This window comes from Doryrhamphus excisus, chromosome 19 (genome assembly GCF_030265055.1).
Source record: "Doryrhamphus excisus isolate RoL2022-K1 chromosome 19, RoL_Dexc_1.0, whole genome shotgun sequence".
Lineage (NCBI taxonomy): Eukaryota > Metazoa > Chordata > Actinopteri > Syngnathiformes > Syngnathidae > Doryrhamphus > Doryrhamphus excisus.
In genome coordinates, this window is record NC_080484.1 from 6,693,111 (window position 1) to 6,709,838 (window position 16,728).

The window sequence follows — 16,728 nt, forward strand, 5'->3', positions numbered from 1 at the left end:
ATGTCATAGCAGGAAATATTACACAATATGAACCCTAAACATGACGACGTTAGATGGGATGTCTCACTTTGACATGTGTGCACACAGATGTTAGGACATCTCACTCTGACTCAAATATGTTGTTGGGATATCTCACACAAACATGTTGTGGGATGTCTCACTCTGACATCTGGACACAAAGATGTTGGGACATCTCACTCTGACACAAAGATGTTTTTGGGATATCTCACTCTGACATGTGGGCACACAGATGTTGAGATGTCTCACTCTGACACAAAGATGTTGTTGGGATATCTCACACTGACATGTGGGCACACAGACGTTGGGACATCTCACTCTGACACAAAGATGTTGGGATGTCTCACTCTGACATCTGGACACAAAGATGTTGAGATGTCTAACTCTGGCACGAAGATGTTGGGACATCTCACTCTGACACAAAGATGTTTTGGGGATATCTCACTTTGACATGTGGGCACACAGATGTTGAGATGTCTCACTCTGACACAAAGATGTTGGGATGTCTCACTCTGACATCTGGACACAAAGATGTTGAGATGTCTCACTCTGGCGCTAAGATGTTGGGACATCTCACTCTGACACAAAGATGTTTTGGGGATATCTCACTTTGACATGTGGGCACACAGATGTTGAGATATCTCACTCTGACACAAAGATTTTGTTGGGATATCTCACGCTGACATGTGGGCACATAGATGTTGAGATGTCTCACTCTGACACAAAGATGTTGTTGGGATATCTCACGCTGACATGTTGGCACACAGATGTTGGGACATCTCACTCTGACACAGAGATGTTGGGGTGTCTCACTCTGACATCTGGACACAAAAATGTTGAGATGTCTCACTCTGGCACTAAGATGTTGTGACATCTCACTCTGACACAAAGATGTTGGGATGTCTCACTCTGACATCTGGACACAAAGATGTTGAGATGTCTAACCCTGGCGCTAAGATGTTGGGACATCTCACTCTGACACAGAGATGTTGTTGTGATATCTCACTCTGACACAAAGATGTTGTGAGATGTCTCACTCTGACATCTGGACACAAAGATGTTGAGATGTCTCACTCTGATAAAAAGATGTTGTTGGGATATCTCACCCTGACATGTGGGCACACAGATATTGACATGTCTCACTCTGACACAAAGATGTTGGAAGGTCTCACTAGTACATTGGGATATATTAACATGACATCTGGGCACAAATATTTTGTCTGGACGTCTCACTCTGACTGTTTTTTACTCTTTTTTGTTTTTTTTAAGGATGTGAACATTTGTGTTCCAATGAGAAGGGTGCTAATGAGAATGAAATAACAACAAATATTTGCGCCACCAGGGGGCAGTAGACCGCTGCCGTTTTGCGCCTTATTATACTTTGTTTTCCCCACAAATGTATTTTCATATTCTAGGTCACTTTTAGTTAGGGTTATTATTTTGTGTGTTTTTCTGTTTCATTCAGGCATTTGCATATAGCACACTGCTGATGCTTGACCGGAAGTTCCCCTAATCGGCCGGCAGGTGGCAGCAGAGCAGACCTGGTGACGTCAGGCAGGGTCATGCACGCGCGCCATGCTGTGCTAAAGCGTGATGAGGATGAGGATGAAGATGACGCTCGTCTTCAGGCTTCAACGCGCGGCTCCATGAGTCACGAGGCCACGCTGCAGCCCGCCATCAACAACACGCGCGCCAAATCTTAAGGCAGGTGAGCGCGCACACGCACTCTTTTGTCGTATTGTTCATGGCGCGCCACAGGTTCCAATTGTTCTGGCCTGTAATGTCTTGAACGGAACCACAAGGAGCGCTCACAGGCGGACCAGTGTTTCTGATGGACCATACTGGACCGCAACTATACCGGACGTGGTTCTGGTCCACACTTTCCCGCTAAATACACCACGCGCAGGTTCAGGCAAATTGTATCCGCATGTTTAGCAAGCCAATAGTTCGAGTCCTGGTCCCGGTCGTGGGTCTGACCGCAGATCACGACACCTGCTGGTGAAAATAGGAAGTGCAGTCCAAAACAAACAGGTTGCATTGTTGATGGATATCGTTGTGTTCCAGTCCAAATGGCGTTCATGTCCCGGTTCTCCCGGTCCCGGAGCAGCTCCAGATCCCCGAGTCGCAAGGACTCGGAGCGCATCTCCCCCACGTTGACCGTATCCGAGTTGGAGAGACTTCTTTGTAGCGGCAAGACGGCCTGCAACCACGCTGATGAGGTCTGGCCTGGACTTTACGTTGGAGACCAGTGAGTTCTGACAGAACCACCTCACACACACAGATAGTAGCAAACAGCTGATGCTTCACTCTCATGTCTCAGCCAGGACTGTCACATGTAGGCATAAAGATGCTCACTCTGGCTTGTGGGCACAAACATTTCAGATCTTGTTGGGATATCTCACTATTATGACACGTGGGCACAAATATGTTTTTGGAACATTCCATTCTGAGAGGTGGGCACACAGTTGTTGAGACATCTCACTCTGACACAAAGATGTTGGGATGTCTGACTCTGACTTGTGGACGCAAAGATGTTAATGAGATGTCTCACTCTGACAGGTGGATATACAGATGTTGAGACATCTCACTCTGACATAAGGCTTGGCTATATATGGATATTTTTTTTATAATAGCCATACCTCTGTTCTTCACGATATAAAAACAAGCATATCATTCCTATGGATATAGACTGGATTTGATGCGGAGATATCATGTTTCAAGATGGCGCCGCCCGAGTACAAGCTAGTTAGGACTAGCTAGTTAGTTCCGTGTCTCCTGCAGCGTTCTTAGTGTTTCGCGGTGTTTTTGTATGACTTCCTTATTGTTTTGGTGCCATAGCAAGTGTGCAGCTATGGATGTTTATCTTGTTACATTCGTAGCTTGTCGCTTGCTCCATAACAGGAGCGCCTGTTAGCGACTGTTAGCATCCCTTCGCGTCCCTTCGCTACGCCCAATGATCGGCTATCCCCATGGAGATACAGAGGAGGAGAGGCTGCATAGTGGGGGTGAACAGCGAAAAAGACGTATAAAGGTTGCTGGGTAAAGACGGTACCAACCATGTTTACCGTCTGTCGTCATGGCTACAGAGACTACCGTGAGTCCAGCACGATTGCACTGAAAGTTCAACATTAGATTGAACTTTTTCTATATTTATTTAGAAAAGACAATATAATATTTTCTATAAGATTGTTTACATTTTAATAAAACGTTGCACGCATATTTGGCATTGACTTTGGTCTAAATTCAGCTTATGAAAAAAATATGTGATTAATATGGAATGCGGATATTATACCTAAGTATATCGGGATATGAGTTTTGGTCCCTATCGCCCAAGCTATTCTGACATTAAGATGTTGGGATGTCAAATAGTAGAAATATGAGCAGTGTGTACTAAATAGTGTGTAGACCAGGGGTCTCAAACACGCGGCCCGCGGGCCAAATGTGGCCCACAGGACACTAGTTTGAGGCCCCCGCCTTGATATGAAAGTTTAATGTTAGTGCGGCCCGCGCAAGTTTGATATGGATGCTGTATGGTATCATGTACCCAGAAAAAATTATTACGTTTGATTAATGTTCATCTTAAAGGTTAAATAACAGTTAATAGTTTTCCTCCCTATCCGTGTGGAAGTGGTAAGTTTTTGGCTATTTAAGTTTAAAGGAAATAATTTGAAGGCCACCGTTTAGGTCGCTAGCTCTCTAGTTTGCGAGTTAGCATGTGTCTCAAGACCCTGCGCAATATGTTGTAAATAAAAAGAGTATAAATGTGACTATAGTTGTGTTTTGTCATGTCTACAGGGCTCTAATAATGCTTTGTTAATTATAATCTGAAAAAAATAATTTGTCTACCCACCAACTATATGTGGTTTCTTAAGTTTTTATTTTTGCCGTTTTATTATTATTATTATATTTATTTATTTATTACTGATTGATTGATTTTCTTTATTCTTGATTTGTTTATTTATTTTTCATCTTATTTTGTGTAGAAAAATAAAAAGTAAGATATTTGAGAACAGTGGAATATTTTATCAGAGGTTTTCTTGTAGAAAATCGGAACCAAAGCAAAGTTTATTCATTTTTCTGTTTTTAATAAATGCGTATTTCTTTTTTTTTTTTTTGGGGGGGAAAACCTGATGCGGCCCAGTCTCACCCAGACCCTAGCTCCAGTGACCCCCAAGTAAATTGAGTTTGAGACCCCTGGTGTAGACGTTCATGTAATTGCTTTTTTGCACTTTTAAATCTGTGCCTTCTCTTCATGAAGAGAGTTGGTGTTAGTGGTAGTGATGCTGACTAAGCAGGGAGAATATTTTAGTCTTCTTTCCACCTCTGCTAGATGTCGCTGCTGATATGTGTGTGTGTGTGTGTGTGTGTGTGTGTGTGTGTGTGTGTGTGTGTGTGTGCAGAGATATTGCGTCAGACCGTCGCGAGCTGGCCAGGTTGGGCATCACACACATCCTGAACTGTGCTCAGAGTAAGTGGCGTGGCGGGGCCGAGTACTACAAGGGCATGGACATCACGTACCACGGCATCGAAGCTCACGACTCGCCTGCCTTTGACATGAGCGTCAACTTCTATCCTGCCTCCGAGTTTATACACAAAGCTCTCAGCCGGGGAGGTGAGTGAGTGTGTGTGTGTGTGTGTGTGTGTGTGTACGCCACAGTAATGACAGACAGTTCAGGAAAGGCCAGTTTATCTTGAAAGGCTGTTTAAACGCTGACAGAGGACTAATTGTACTCATCGTTATTTCTGCAAGTTTCCAAGGCCAAGCTGTAGAAAGTATTCTAAACTACTACTTATTTTCCTGAAAGTGAAAAGTCTTTGTGAGGATGGCAGCAGGAAATGAAATATGAATAATCATTCATAATTAGATATTTGCTGAAGAAGCACAGCAGCAATTTTTAAACCGAGGAAAGGACAAAGTTGTCATTTTAGGAGAATAATGTGGAAAAAAATGAGGAAAAACAAGGTCATTTTAGTAGCATAATTAGAAAATTTGAAGAAAAAAGACATTTTGTTGCAGTAATATGAGCAACAAAACATCAAAAGTCAAGGTGAGGCTGTGGGAAAACTTATAAAACCTTATAAAATTATGGGAATCATGTATATAAAATATTGCAGAAATAAAGTCATAATTAGTTGTTGATAAGATAAGATATGCCTTTATTCGTCCCTCAGTGGGGAAATTTGCATTACACAGCAGCAGAGAACAGAATCAGTTAAGCAGTACAAAATACACAATATAAACAACCTAAGTATTAACAAATTAACAATTTTAACCAGTTCTATATACAAATACAGTTTGCAAGATAATATGAAATATGAGATGAGATATATGACTAGAGTATACACTATGAAATCTTGCTAGTGAATTAAATATGAGGCATTATAAAAAAATACTGCACTTAGAACTTAATATATTGCACTTAGAGCTTGATATTGCACATTGAATGGAGTCTGGAATAACTATACTGAATATAAAAAGAAAGTATTGCACATATGTACATAACGGCGTAGTCTATTGGGAGCAGTGCTGGTTGTACAGTCTGACAGCTGCAGGAAGAAAGGACCTGAAATAGTAAGAATATTTTTTAATGAAAGAAAAAAAAAGTTATAGTCATAAGATAAAAAGGAGTCGCCACATCCTGATTTTGGCAGAATAAACTCCTAAAATGATGACATCATTTTAGTAGCATCAAGTTGAAATATGAACGACAAAATAAGTGTTGGGAAAATTGGCTTGGGGGATAGTTATAATAGAGGAATAAATAAAAGGGACATTTACAAAGATAAATTAGACTCCAGGGCAGAAGCGTAATGGATCGTATGCCGTAATGACAAAACAGCAGACATCAAAAATGCAGTGGATTATTGCGTACACAACTAAGATAACAACAAAGTTTACATTTTACGATAACCCATTTGTCATATAATGTATTATATAATAATATGTTAAATAATATTTCAGTAGCATAGAGATCGAAAAAAAAATTTTTTAAGTGGTAATTATGTGAAAAGTTGTGGTTTTTTGGAAACCACATTCATACTTTCCTCATCACGGAGCGCTGGAAGAGTAGCAGGAACCGTAGAGTGGTTGAGTCCCGGCACCGACGTTGGTTTCGCCTGCAGGCAAGGTTCTGGTCCACTGCACGGTGGGTGTGAGCCGCTCTGCCACACTGGTTCTGGCCTACTTGATGATCCGACACAACCTGACGCTGGTGGAGGCCATCAAGACGGTGAAGGACCACCGAGGCGTCACCCCCAACCGCGGCTTCCTGCGCCAGCTCAACGGCCTGGACGGCATCCTGAGGGAGAGTCGCGGGGCGGCGCCGCAGAGCTGAGTCGTCCCGGCGGAACCGAGATAGGTGGAGCCTCACAGGTGCCCCTCGCTACCAGCTACCAACTGCCCGGATGATGACAGGCTGCAGAGTGCAGTCAGGGCTAACTGCTAATGCTAATGGGAAAACAACAGTTTTATATTCCGATTACCTCGATCACATTTTAGGGCGTTCACACTGTAACGTAGAGGCTAAATTGCTTAGCCAGGATGTAAACAAAGAGATGGATCTGTATCATCGGTGTTAGTCGTGGAAAACAAAAGCATTCCGTGTCATTTCTTTCATTAACTTGTGAACAAGTGAAGCTAGCAAGCCAGCGAGCATCGAGGTAGCATGAAGGCAAGCTAACTGTCTGAAATGGACGATTTGTTATTTTGATTGAGAGGAAATGCTAAACGCTAGCAGACAGTGAGCTTGCATGTTGTTTTGACGTCACGTCCAGCCCTGAGCTAAACGTTTCGAGTAAAGTGTGGCTTGTTTTTGTCAGCTAGCCACTTTGGGACCAACACGTATTTATTAGTCATATTAGCACATTTTCTAGCACATTTCTATACACTTTTACTGGAAACTAGAAAAAGAAAACTTTGTGGTTCTGTGCTGTGATTGGCTGTTAATTTATATTTTCAGTTACAAGTCATTGCCTTATTTTATTTTTGAAAACAAATGAGTTAGAAATTATTTTTGTATCACTGTCTTTGAGATTGATGGAGATGTTGATGCCTTAATTTTTGAGTTGTTTTTACACTTTGGTTTGTACGTTTTTATTGTGAATAATTCGTACAACTGCGTCCTTTAAATAAATGTTCTTAATCACAATTCTAAAGTTACAAGATGATAGTCAAGGGACTTTTTTGTAGAGGAAGAGAACATTTTTCCCAGATATTTTCTGTTGTTGAAAAGGGACAGCAACAGTGACCTCTGGTGGTGACGAAGACGTGCATCGGGGTCCGAGCTAATGACTTGACTGTACCAGCAGGGGGCGGTAGATGACGGTAGCGAGGTTCTACTTGATCTCCCCGCAGTCAGAGATGACCACATTGGCTTTGGGAGTCCCGCTCTTGTTTCCTTGCTTCTCGACAAGGTCCAGAACGTCCAAGCCGTCAATCACGCTCCCGAACACCACGTGCTTTCCGTTGAGCCTGCGCACGAGGGACAGACGTCATCACTGCTGGTGCCGGTGATTAGTGTTAATCGCGGCTGGGAGTCTCACCAGTCAGTGGGCGCCGTGCAGATGAAAAACTGCGAGCCGTTGGTGTTCGGCCCGGCGTTGGCCATGGACAGCGTCCCTTTTCCGCCATGCTTCAGCTGGAAGTTCTCGTCAGCGAACTTTTCTCCGTAAATGGACTTACCTCCCGTCCCGTCGTGGTTGGTGAAGTCTCCGCCCTGAGACGAACAACAGGTGTAGTTCACTTCCTGCTTCTGTTGCTATGCTAGTAGCGCAAAGAGTTGTGTATTTAATCTTAGCCACTAGGTCAGCGCCAGGGCAGATAGCAGATAATTTGTCCTTATTTCATGCCATGCGTATGTCATTAAGATTCCATCCGTGCTATTTTAGCATGTATCATGTTGTTAGTAGAAAACGTGAAGTTACTTTTGACGAGTCTTCGGTGAGGCGGCCGAGCTAGCTTATGTTAGAGTACAACGTGTTTTGCCTGTACTAATATGGCGACTACTTTTTTTTGCCGTCAGACTTCAAAAAGTCCCCGGATGTTGGACTTCCTCGTCCGGCACAACCTCTTTTGCGGCGTTATGGCGTCATGAAGATTACAATGCAGCCCCTCCATGAGTACGCAGCTAAATGCAAATAAAGAAGACAATACCTGACACATGAAACGGGGAATGATGCGATGAAATGTTGAGCCCTTGTAGCCAAAACCTTTCTCTCCCGTACACAGAGCCCGGAAGTTCTCTGTCGAATCAAAACAAAAACACCCCCGCGACCCTCGTGAGGACAAGCGGTAGAAAATGGACGAATGAATGAAAGACAAGCGGAGGAAGGTTGTTCCTGTCAGCTGGAAGCTTACCTACCAGCAGTCTTTGGCACCGCGTCTGCTCGAAGCTGCAAAACAAAAACATAATTCATACCAAACACAAAATCTCTCAAATTGTTTATGACATCGCGTGTTTTCAAATATGATCCATTTTATTTCGTTCAAATAATACAATGCACTGTATACTTCAGTCGTGAACGTAATAAACAGAACTGACTGCAGTTTTACCTCCATAGTGATCCTGCCCGCGCTAGCGCCATCAATGGTGATGTCAAAGAAAACCTTTGGCTTTGCCATCTTTCCAGACGCAGATGTTTATTGTTATTAAAATAGGAAGTGGATGAATCTGTGACGACTTCTTCTGTTTGGGAGTATTTATAGCAAGGCCTCGTATGACGTCACGGACTGCGGCGGCCAATCGCAGCCAGGTCTTTTGACAACACTGACCAATAAGAATGAAGACTGGGCGGGCTCATGGGCGGGGGGGCTGGGTGCTACGCTTGATGACGTTGTAACCGCCTAATTCATCTGGTGTTCCGTGATGTGTGTCAGTTCAAATGAAGGGAACATAACATAACGTGTTCGTTCAAATAAAGTGTTTTTTTTTATTCTTGTTTTAAGTTCCAGCAAATGAAGAAACTGTAGGTACAATGATCGTTATGATTACAAAATAAATAGAAAACGATGGCAATTCAAATGTGTTACAAAATATGTGCAATAGTTTACATCTTTAAAAACACCTTTTTCGCGCAAATTTGCTGTGAAATAGTAATTTTCCAAATGAAACATGGTGTTGTTCAACATTTTCTTTTTGGACCTCTCTTAGAAAAAGTGGAATCATTTGCACGCTCTTGAAAAAAGTCAATGCAGACAAATGACGCGGATGGATGGATGGATGAACACGTGGCGGCACAACAAACATGGACGTTCTCCAATGACAACATGAACATACGTGCACATCATGGCCACCGCTAGACAGCTTTCAGGTTGACGGGAATGCAGGAGGTGTCACAGTGGTTTAATTGTACAGGTGGCCCCGCCCACACGACCTCAATATGGCACTCAGCAAATAACCAACCAGACGAGAGTTTCAACACGACGGATGACATGTTTTTGTTTTGTTTTCTGTGCAGTCTTCCGGAAGCTTCCAGAAGCTGGCGCGGCTGACACGGTGCACACTTTCATGATGTGGGCGAGGCCAGACAAGGTGAAGGGTCATCAGTTGTTCTCAAAGAGCGAAAGCAGGTCGTCGCTGCTGTTGCTGGGCAGGTCGGGGGGGCCAAGGTAGGACAGCAGCTCGTCGGGGTTGGTCAACTCGGGCAGAAGCTGGAGGACACGCAAACATGTGAAAATGTTGCTGGTGTGATAGTTGTGTTGTTCAAAGAGCACTCACATCTAGCGAATGGTCCGCCGCTTCTCCGGCCGCTCCCGGGCCTCCCAGGCCAAAGGAGCCCTCAGCGTGCAGGCGGGCATTGTGGGTGGTGGCGCTCCTCTGTGGCAGCGGGCTGCCAGCCTCGCTGAGGCTCTGGTTGCCGTGCTGGGCGAGCAGGGAACTGTGGGAGGGATCCATGCGGCCGGGATGGGTGGCCTGCGGAGACATGGAAGGTGTTCGTGGGTGATGGGCGGCATCCACTTGAGGGCGCCGCCAGCATCCGACAGTTGGCGAGCAGCTGCACGTGGCAACAAGTCAACGTGTGTGCGCTTCATTAAAAGCTCTAAGCCGGGCTAACACGACAGCAGGCGGAGACAGTCCAGGCGTTTGATGCTCGTGCAATGTCCTCCACACACACACAGTTATGCAACGTCTGCTATTTGATGGCCACTGAGGCGTCAAGGAGGACGTCCTGCCTGATGTTCGCTGGTCCTGAGGGCACATCATCATCATGGTCTACATAAAAGCGGTTCTGACCTGGTCTGGCTGGTAGGCCAGAGGCGGTCCAGGAGGAGGATACTCTCCAAGGGTCGGCGTCCCAGGAGTGTTTGGGAATTCAGTGAAACCCGATTGGCTGGCGAAGCCTCGACTCCCTGCAGGGTAAACAAGAGGAAGTTCCAGGTCACTGAGCATGAATGGACGGATCATGTAACTTCTATGGACATGCCTGTGAAGGGGCGGAGCCAATCCACCCTGAACATCTCACGTGATTGACATGTCATGTTCACGTTCAACCAAAGGTGTCGTCACGGTAACACCTCCCCATCCTCTTACCAGGTCTGTTGTAGTCCGGACTGCTCCTGCCGCCTGCTGGTCCACCCGGGTACGGCGAGGCCGGCGGCCCCAAGGCGGCAATCATCTCCATCACGTTGGGCAGCACCATGTGACTCGGGCTGACGGTGCGGCAGCGTTTCAGCGCCGGCCCGTCAGGCTCCTCCTTGATGTGCAGGTCGGGTTTGACCGGTACCGGCCGCCACCCACAAAGGGGGTCGATGGTGATCTCCTCGTAGTCGGAACTGACGAGAACACGACATGCGGTCAGCGGGGAGCTAAGAGAGTCGTGCAGCGGCACCCGGACTTACTTCTGGATGTAGACCAGAATCCCCAGCATGTACTGGTCCACTTCCAGGCCTTCCAGCAGAGCCGTCTTACTGTAACGAGAGCAGCACACATCGTACACGCGCATGCCATCCGGGTCTTGCCGTGGTGGGCGGGGCACCTACTTGCAGACGGGACACCGCCACGTTCCTCGCTCGCAGTTCAGCTGCAAGTACGACTCCAAGTCGAAACACTGCAACGCCAACGACAACGATGTTAGCGTGCACCTCAGCATCGGCAGGCTTGCATTGTGCCAGGCGCGGCGGCTCACCTGTATGTGGCGGCAGTCGTGACCTCTGGCGGGCAGCTGGATGCGCCGGAATGTGATGGGACATTTCAGGGAGACTTTGATGGCCGTTTGCTCCACGCCGTCCTCGCCGTTTAAGCCGGGGGTCCCGGGAATGGTTCCGCTGCTGAAGTTCCTCTTGACTGAAACACACATACGACAGTCATCAGTCAATCAAGGAGTGCGGTGGAAGTGTGAGGTCTCACTCTTGGTGATGCAGTGCTCGGCGGGCAGCAGCCGCTTCTTCATGAGGCCTTGCAGCACCGACCTGACGGAGGGTCGATGGACCAGCTGCAACACAAACAGGTGCGACTGCAAAGAAAACACCAGTTAGCCACACCCCCTCCGCCCCGCCCGCGGTGTGGCGGTACAACTCACGCAGCAGCAGGCGGTGACGGTGATCTGGACCGTGTTGCGTCCCGGTTGGCAGACTTGTTTGAGGTACAGGGGCTTGTGGGAGGTCTTGTTGTCGCCTCGCTCGATGGACAGCGGCGTGGCGTTGACGCTCACCTGCACGGAGGCAGGCCAGTTGGTGTTCATCTGGCGGTCCTCGTGGTGGTAACACTTGAACTGCAGCTCCAGGTCTGGCCTGCGGGCGGGGAGGGGACAGCACAGCGCTCTGGCAGGGTGTCATGGCGAAAAAGAACAAGCTCCTCCCACCTCATCATGAGCGTTTTGTAGACAGAGTCTTTGAGCTGGAAGGCGTGGTTACTGACGGCCAAGTTGTGTTCCAGCCTAAACGGCTCCAATACCACGCCATCCCGCACTGGGAAGGTCAGGCGAAGGTCATCACTGGGGTTACCTTGACGAGGAGCAAAGGTCAATTCTTCTTCTGCGGCACCATCAGTCTGGCGGCATCTCACCTGGGGCGGGCTGAGGGCCGCCCATGTTGCTTTTGACGTCCGGGGGCAGGTAGGGGGGTTTGGTGTCCTGGCCCGGGGACAGATAGGGCGGCATGGACGTCCCAGGAGTCATGGGAGGCGTGGGGTTCCCGCCCATGGGCGAGCTGGGATATACGGGCATCCCTCCGCCCCGCCCCGGCTGAGAGGAGGAGCAGAAGCAGACGTTTCTAAACACTGAACGTGAGAATGTGACAGTCGTCATGACGACGCGCCTTACCCCACTGGCCGCTGCCTGCGTGAAGGCGTTGTATGCTCCAGGGCCTCCAGGGGGCATGCTGCTCTGCCCGTTAAACGCTTCCGACTGACCAACACAAATAGAAGGCATTAGCAGTCAGCCATCAGAGAGGCGTGGCCTCACATCCACTCACCTTGTAATACTGGGGGGGAGTGGGCTGGCCGGCCCCGGTCGGGAACTGACCCGGGTTGTGCGAGCCGGACCCGTACTGGCTCATAGGCGGCATGCGGCTGGGGGGGTAGGAGGGGGAGGGGGCACATCGCTGCTGTGGGCCGGGGGGGTACTGCAGAGGTTGCTGAGGGTACGACGACATCCCGCCGGGAGCAAAGTGCTGTGTGGACAATTACTATGGTATTTAGGTCATCATATAAAATACATATATATATATAACATATATATAATAGCTTTATACCGCTTATCCTCACTAGGGTGGGGGTGCTGAAGCCTATCCCAGCCCTGGACTGGTGGCCAGCCAATCCCAGGGCACATATAGACAAACAACCATTCCCACCCGCATTCATACCTATGGACAATTTGGAGGGGCCAATGAAGCTAACATGTTTTTGGAATGGGGGGTGGGGGGTGGGGGGTGGGGGGCGGAGTACCCGGAGCATATTGTGCATATGAAAAAAAATGGTACTTGTATAAATAATACATTGCCATTTCATAATATAGAATATGTCTAGTGAGGCCTGAGGTGCACAAAGGTCAGAGGTCATTTAGGGTCAAGACATGCCTGACCTCAGAGTGGAAGGTGCGTTTGAGGCCTTGCGGTGCACCAGGATATCCTCCATGCATCTTCTGTGTCGGGCCAGGGTGAGGGGGGTACAAGCCCCCACTGGGGGGCGGCTGTGGTCCGGGCCTGGTAGGGATCAGCCCGCCTGGGTTCATCCCAGGGGGGCCGCGAGGGCCTGAATGAGACAGGAACTGGGTGCTGTACGAGGCTCCGCCCATCTGTCAAGAACAGGAAGAGAAAGGTTCCAAAAGGAGGAAGGTCATGTGACTGAACGCTGTCCTCTAGTGGCCATTGTTACCTGACTGTAGCTCAGCTCCTGGTTCTGCTTCTCTTGGATGGCTGCAACCGTTGCCGTGGCCGTGGCTGTCGCTGTGGCGGCGGCAACAGCGGCAGCAGCTGCAGTCGTGAAGTCTGAGGGAGGTCGGACCCCCAGGCCACCGCCGTTGCCAGAGTAACTAAGGGGGGGTGAAGAAGACTCTGTGATCCAGATGGAGCTGCACTCGCTTTAGCGACCAGTGAAACATCAATAATATTCATGTTTCTAGCTCCGCCTTCCTCGCCATGGCCTCTGCGCTGAGACATCGTGTCTTCGCTTGTGGAATCACATGACAACGTGACGACATCACATACCTGCCGCCGTACGCCGACGGGGTGTTGTATGCCGTGTTGGGGCGTCCTCCGTACATGACAGGCTGGCCGTAGCCTTTTGACATGGCGTCGCCGTACGCCTGCTGGCCCATGAACTGGGCACCCATGGCACCCGCCATACCGGGGCCACCGCCCGGCATCATGTGACCGCCCGTGCTCTCGCCGGGACCCATGGGTGCTCCTATGACCTGCAACAGCAGCCAGTAGAGGCGGACATTTATACGAGGTGTCTGGACATTGGCATCTACTACATACAATTATTGAAATATACACGTTGAAATTACTTTAAAATTTAAATAATTGTAATGAAATCCGATGGAATGAAAAGCATGTATTTCCACCATGTTCATACTTCAGGGACACTCTGCTGCCCTCTGTCGTTACAAGTGTGTAATAGCAACGACTGTACTTCAGTTGCAAATGCTATTCTGCAGAATAGCAGAATAGCGGCATGCTTCGGAGCAGGTGTCATGCGTGTCTCACACGTTACCTGACTGTGCGTGGGATTGGTCACGCCCCACACGGTGGTTACCACAGAGAGAGATCCTGCGTGCTGATTGGTTCCTGGTTGCCAGGAGACTGGCTCATTGAGGAAGGTGCCGTCACCGCTGCGGAAGGGAAACCGGGAGGGCAGCGTTATCGTGAGACGCTTCACACCAGCTCTAATGGCCGCAAACAGCGACTCTACGTCCTCATTAGAGATCAAGGGCAATTAGACGTTCATTAGGAGGGCAGATGAAGGTCGCGTGCTTCCTGCTGACAAGATGGACACCTTGGAAGACTCCGTCTGACTAGCGTCACTGAACAACCGAATGCTAAGCTACATCCACCGGCTAGCTGGCTACTTTGAAACTTCTGATTGCCGAATATTCATGGTTATTAGCATCTGTGTGTGTGTGTGTGTGTGTACCTTTGTGGCCTGGAAGGCAGGGCTCGTTTCATGGAGTTGAGAGGTTTCATCGGGGGGACATGGGGCTGCTCGGGGAGCCCCCCCCTGAAAGACAAAGAAGCAGCTCACTCACGCTGTCACGGTCACCATGGCGGCCGCCAACGTGCGCACGGCGCTCTCATGTGTGCGGACATGACGAGCGCTCACTTCCCAAACCTCCCTGGGGTGGGGGTGAGGGGGCTAAATTTAGCTTGTTGATTACAATAGGAACTCCTGCTCCTGCTAATGTCCTGTTCATGTCACATGACCAAAGGGTCCCGCCTGCGTTCACACTGAGATGCCTAATGAAATGCAGTACACTGTCAGTACACTCAAAACGCTCAACATTGCGAGTGTGCAGCGTTGCACACTTAGCACCCCCCCCCCCCCCCCCCCACACACACACACACACACCATCTTGGCTACGGAGCGGAAGGGGCGGTGCTAACTTGAGGCGTAACACATCGTGAACAGAAGGAGGAGGAGGTAAACATTGCTGTGTTGTGTTTAAGTAGGTGGAACAGCATGTAACATGTACACACACATATAAATATACATATATACACAGTACACACAGTGCACTTACTGAAGTTTACTGATGCAAATATTCCATTAAGAAACACCTCTGACCTTTCCTATTCAGTGAATGCACACAAAAGTCACAATAGTAGGTGCTTATTAAGATACAGTCACAAAATACATATAATACAATACTATAATACCACAAATTATTTTCATATTCACATTCCTCTAATAATGGATAAAACTACATGTATCCGTCTCTTATCTTATGGGAGTAGAGGATTGAACTTCCATAATGTGTAAACCTACTTCAGCATCCGTACTTCCTACGTCAACTCCAACACTGACTTCAAGTGGACAAGCAATGTAATATCTCTCCTCACCAGCAGGGAGCGACAGCGTTCACACTCAAACATGAGAACTCAACATCAAACTAGCCAGCGGAGACTAATAGATGCAAATAAAGATATTCAACGTGATTTATTGACTCGCCAAGATGGCAACATGTCAACACTAGGACACGAGGCACTTGCTAGGACACGAGACAGGAAGGACATCAGGTAGGATTACAGGTAGGCAAGGACGCCAGGTACGGACAGCATAGCGTGAAAAAGCCTTGATGGTCCACACAAAGGAACATGAGGAACGTCCTAGGAGAATCACGGAATGTTCTACAGGTGCCGCTGGCGCGTACTCGCGCACACAACAACAAAGCTGCTGGACGCGAACTAGACCACGCCGACCCGTTCTAGAATGAAAACGTGCGTGAGAGCGTTACCTGTGTCGACGTGTGCACGCGCAGCGGCCGCCGTCAGCATCGACGCGCACGCACCTGCTCCCTTTCCCGCCAACAACAGAACAAAGCGCCGAGCGGCGTGTGCACGCGGCCCGGCCCCTCCGCGTAAGCAAAAGCAAGCCACGAGCACCCGCCTACCTACCTGCCTGCTTGCCGCCGCCGCCGCGCGTGCGTCCTCGCGACCGCGATTGCTATTTGAGTGCGTGCTCGCGACAGGAGCTGCTGTGGCGTGCTCGCGAGACATTCCCACGGAGCTTACCTGTCCGTGCGCGTGCGTCCGCGTCCACGCGGAGCTCCAATCCAGTCGCCTCGGCAAGCGAGCCTTAGCTTAGCTTAGCTTATTTTAGCTTAGCTTAGTTTAGCATCCCCAGCTAGCTAGCGAGGTGCTGTCGCAGTGTGCTAACTCGCTAACAGCGACTAGCTGTCAACTTTCACTAGCCGCTTTCTCTCGTTGGCGCTCATTGTGTCCGCACGGAGGAGCCAGGCACCCTTTTAACTTTAAATCCGCTCCACACTTCCGGGCCGTGCCATGTTTAGTCAAGCTAATTCAACGAGTTAGCTTGTTGAGGACATGGAGAAGCTCACTGAGCCGAGGCGTCCATTGCACAATGACAGCCTACATGTATTCGTGACGTCACCACACAGTCCCCGCCCCTCCCCTCGAGAGTCATACAGCGGGGAGGGAACACGGGTGAGTCACGTGACGGTGACGTCAGTGGGACGCCATCAGGTAGGATGCGTGCGTGTGGCGTGCGTGTTATCGCCATTACGCTGAGGTGATTTAAAAAATATATAAAAATAATA

The 16,728-nt window shown here is 48.6% G+C and overlaps 3 protein-coding genes across 7 annotated transcripts; 1 reads left to right on the plus strand and 2 right to left on the minus strand.

Annotated features, from left to right (window-relative positions):
• The first annotated feature begins 1,509 nt into the window (after window positions 1-1,509).
• Window positions 1,510-7,328, plus strand: LOC131107151 (dual specificity protein phosphatase 26). Its single transcript, XM_058056893.1, has 4 exons — window positions 1,510-1,726; window positions 2,083-2,266; window positions 4,419-4,630; window positions 6,142-7,328. Exons 2-4 carry the CDS (start codon window positions 2,088-2,090, stop codon window positions 6,351-6,353), a joined length of 603 nt encoding a protein of 200 aa, XP_057912876.1. The 5' UTR covers window positions 1,510-1,726; window positions 2,083-2,087; the 3' UTR covers window positions 6,354-7,328.
• Window positions 6,394-8,745, minus strand: LOC131107152 (peptidyl-prolyl cis-trans isomerase-like). 2 transcript variants are annotated; one of them, XM_058056895.1, is made up of 5 exons: window positions 8,570-8,745; window positions 8,375-8,409; window positions 8,171-8,292; window positions 7,561-7,733; window positions 6,394-7,489 (listed from the first exon to the last, which is right to left on the minus strand). In XM_058056895.1, exons 1-5 carry the CDS (start codon window positions 8,599-8,601, stop codon window positions 7,354-7,356), a joined length of 498 nt encoding a protein of 165 aa, XP_057912878.1. In that variant the 5' UTR covers window positions 8,602-8,745; the 3' UTR covers window positions 6,394-7,353. The 2 variants fall into 2 exon arrangements, with proteins under 2 accessions (XP_057912878.1, XP_057912877.1); XM_058056894.1 differs by having other exon boundaries at window positions 6,870-7,489; window positions 8,171-8,259; window positions 8,379-8,409; window positions 8,570-8,740.
• Window positions 8,746-8,856: 111 nt separating this feature from the next.
• zmiz2 (zinc finger, MIZ-type containing 2) lies at window positions 8,857-16,551 on the minus strand. Of its 4 annotated transcripts, none has more exons than XM_058056890.1 (19): window positions 16,184-16,551; window positions 14,589-14,672; window positions 14,169-14,286; window positions 13,661-13,866; window positions 13,329-13,485; window positions 13,036-13,248; window positions 12,428-12,625; window positions 12,277-12,360; window positions 12,021-12,198; window positions 11,818-11,959; window positions 11,536-11,746; window positions 11,364-11,469; window positions 11,143-11,300; window positions 10,997-11,064; window positions 10,856-10,924; window positions 10,548-10,789; window positions 10,251-10,366; window positions 9,735-9,929; window positions 8,857-9,667 (listed from the first exon to the last, which is right to left on the minus strand). In XM_058056890.1, exons 2-19 carry the CDS (start codon window positions 14,636-14,638, stop codon window positions 9,560-9,562), a joined length of 2,619 nt encoding a protein of 872 aa, XP_057912873.1. In that variant the 5' UTR covers window positions 14,639-14,672; window positions 16,184-16,551; the 3' UTR covers window positions 8,857-9,559. The 4 variants fall into 4 exon arrangements, with proteins under 4 accessions (XP_057912873.1, XP_057912875.1, XP_057912874.1 ...); XM_058056892.1 differs by lacking the exon at window positions 16,184-16,551 and adding an exon at window positions 16,067-16,087; XM_058056891.1 differs by lacking the exon at window positions 16,184-16,551 and adding an exon at window positions 15,907-16,036.
• Window positions 16,552-16,728: the final 177 nt, after the last annotated feature.

Bases quoted from the DNA above. Each gene is read 5' to 3' on its own strand.
- LOC131107151 (XM_058056893.1), top strand. From the start codon at position 2,088: ATGGCGTTCATGTCCCGGTTCTCCCGGTCCCGGAGCAGCTCCAGATCC. The intron at 2,267-4,418 runs GTGAGTTCTGAC...GTGTGTGTGCAG, and splicing joins GGACTTTACGTTGGAGACCA to AGATATTGCGTCAGACCGTC. The intron at 4,631-6,141 runs GTGAGTGAGTGT...TTTCGCCTGCAG, and splicing joins CAAAGCTCTCAGCCGGGGAG to GCAAGGTTCTGGTCCACTGC.
- LOC131107152 (XM_058056895.1), bottom strand. From the start codon at position 8,601: ATGGCGCTAGCGCGGGCAGGATCACTATGGAG. The intron at 8,410-8,569 runs GTAAAACTGCAG...TTTGTTTTGCAG, and splicing joins CGGGCAGGATCACTATGGAG to CTTCGAGCAGACGCGGTGCC. The intron at 7,490-7,560 runs GTGAGACTCCCA...CCTCGTGCGCAG, and splicing joins TGCACGGCGCCCACTGACTG to GCTCAACGGAAAGCACGTGG.
- zmiz2 (XM_058056889.1), bottom strand. From the start codon at position 15,730: ATGCTGTCCGTACCTGGCGTCCTTGCCTACCT. The intron at 13,249-13,328 runs GTAACAATGGCC...TGTTCTTGACAG, and splicing joins AGGAGCTGAGCTACAGTCAG to ATGGGCGGAGCCTCGTACAG. The intron at 12,361-12,427 runs GTGAGTGGATGT...TGTGTTGGTCAG, and splicing joins CTCCCCCCCAGTATTACAAG to TCGGAAGCGTTTAACGGGCA.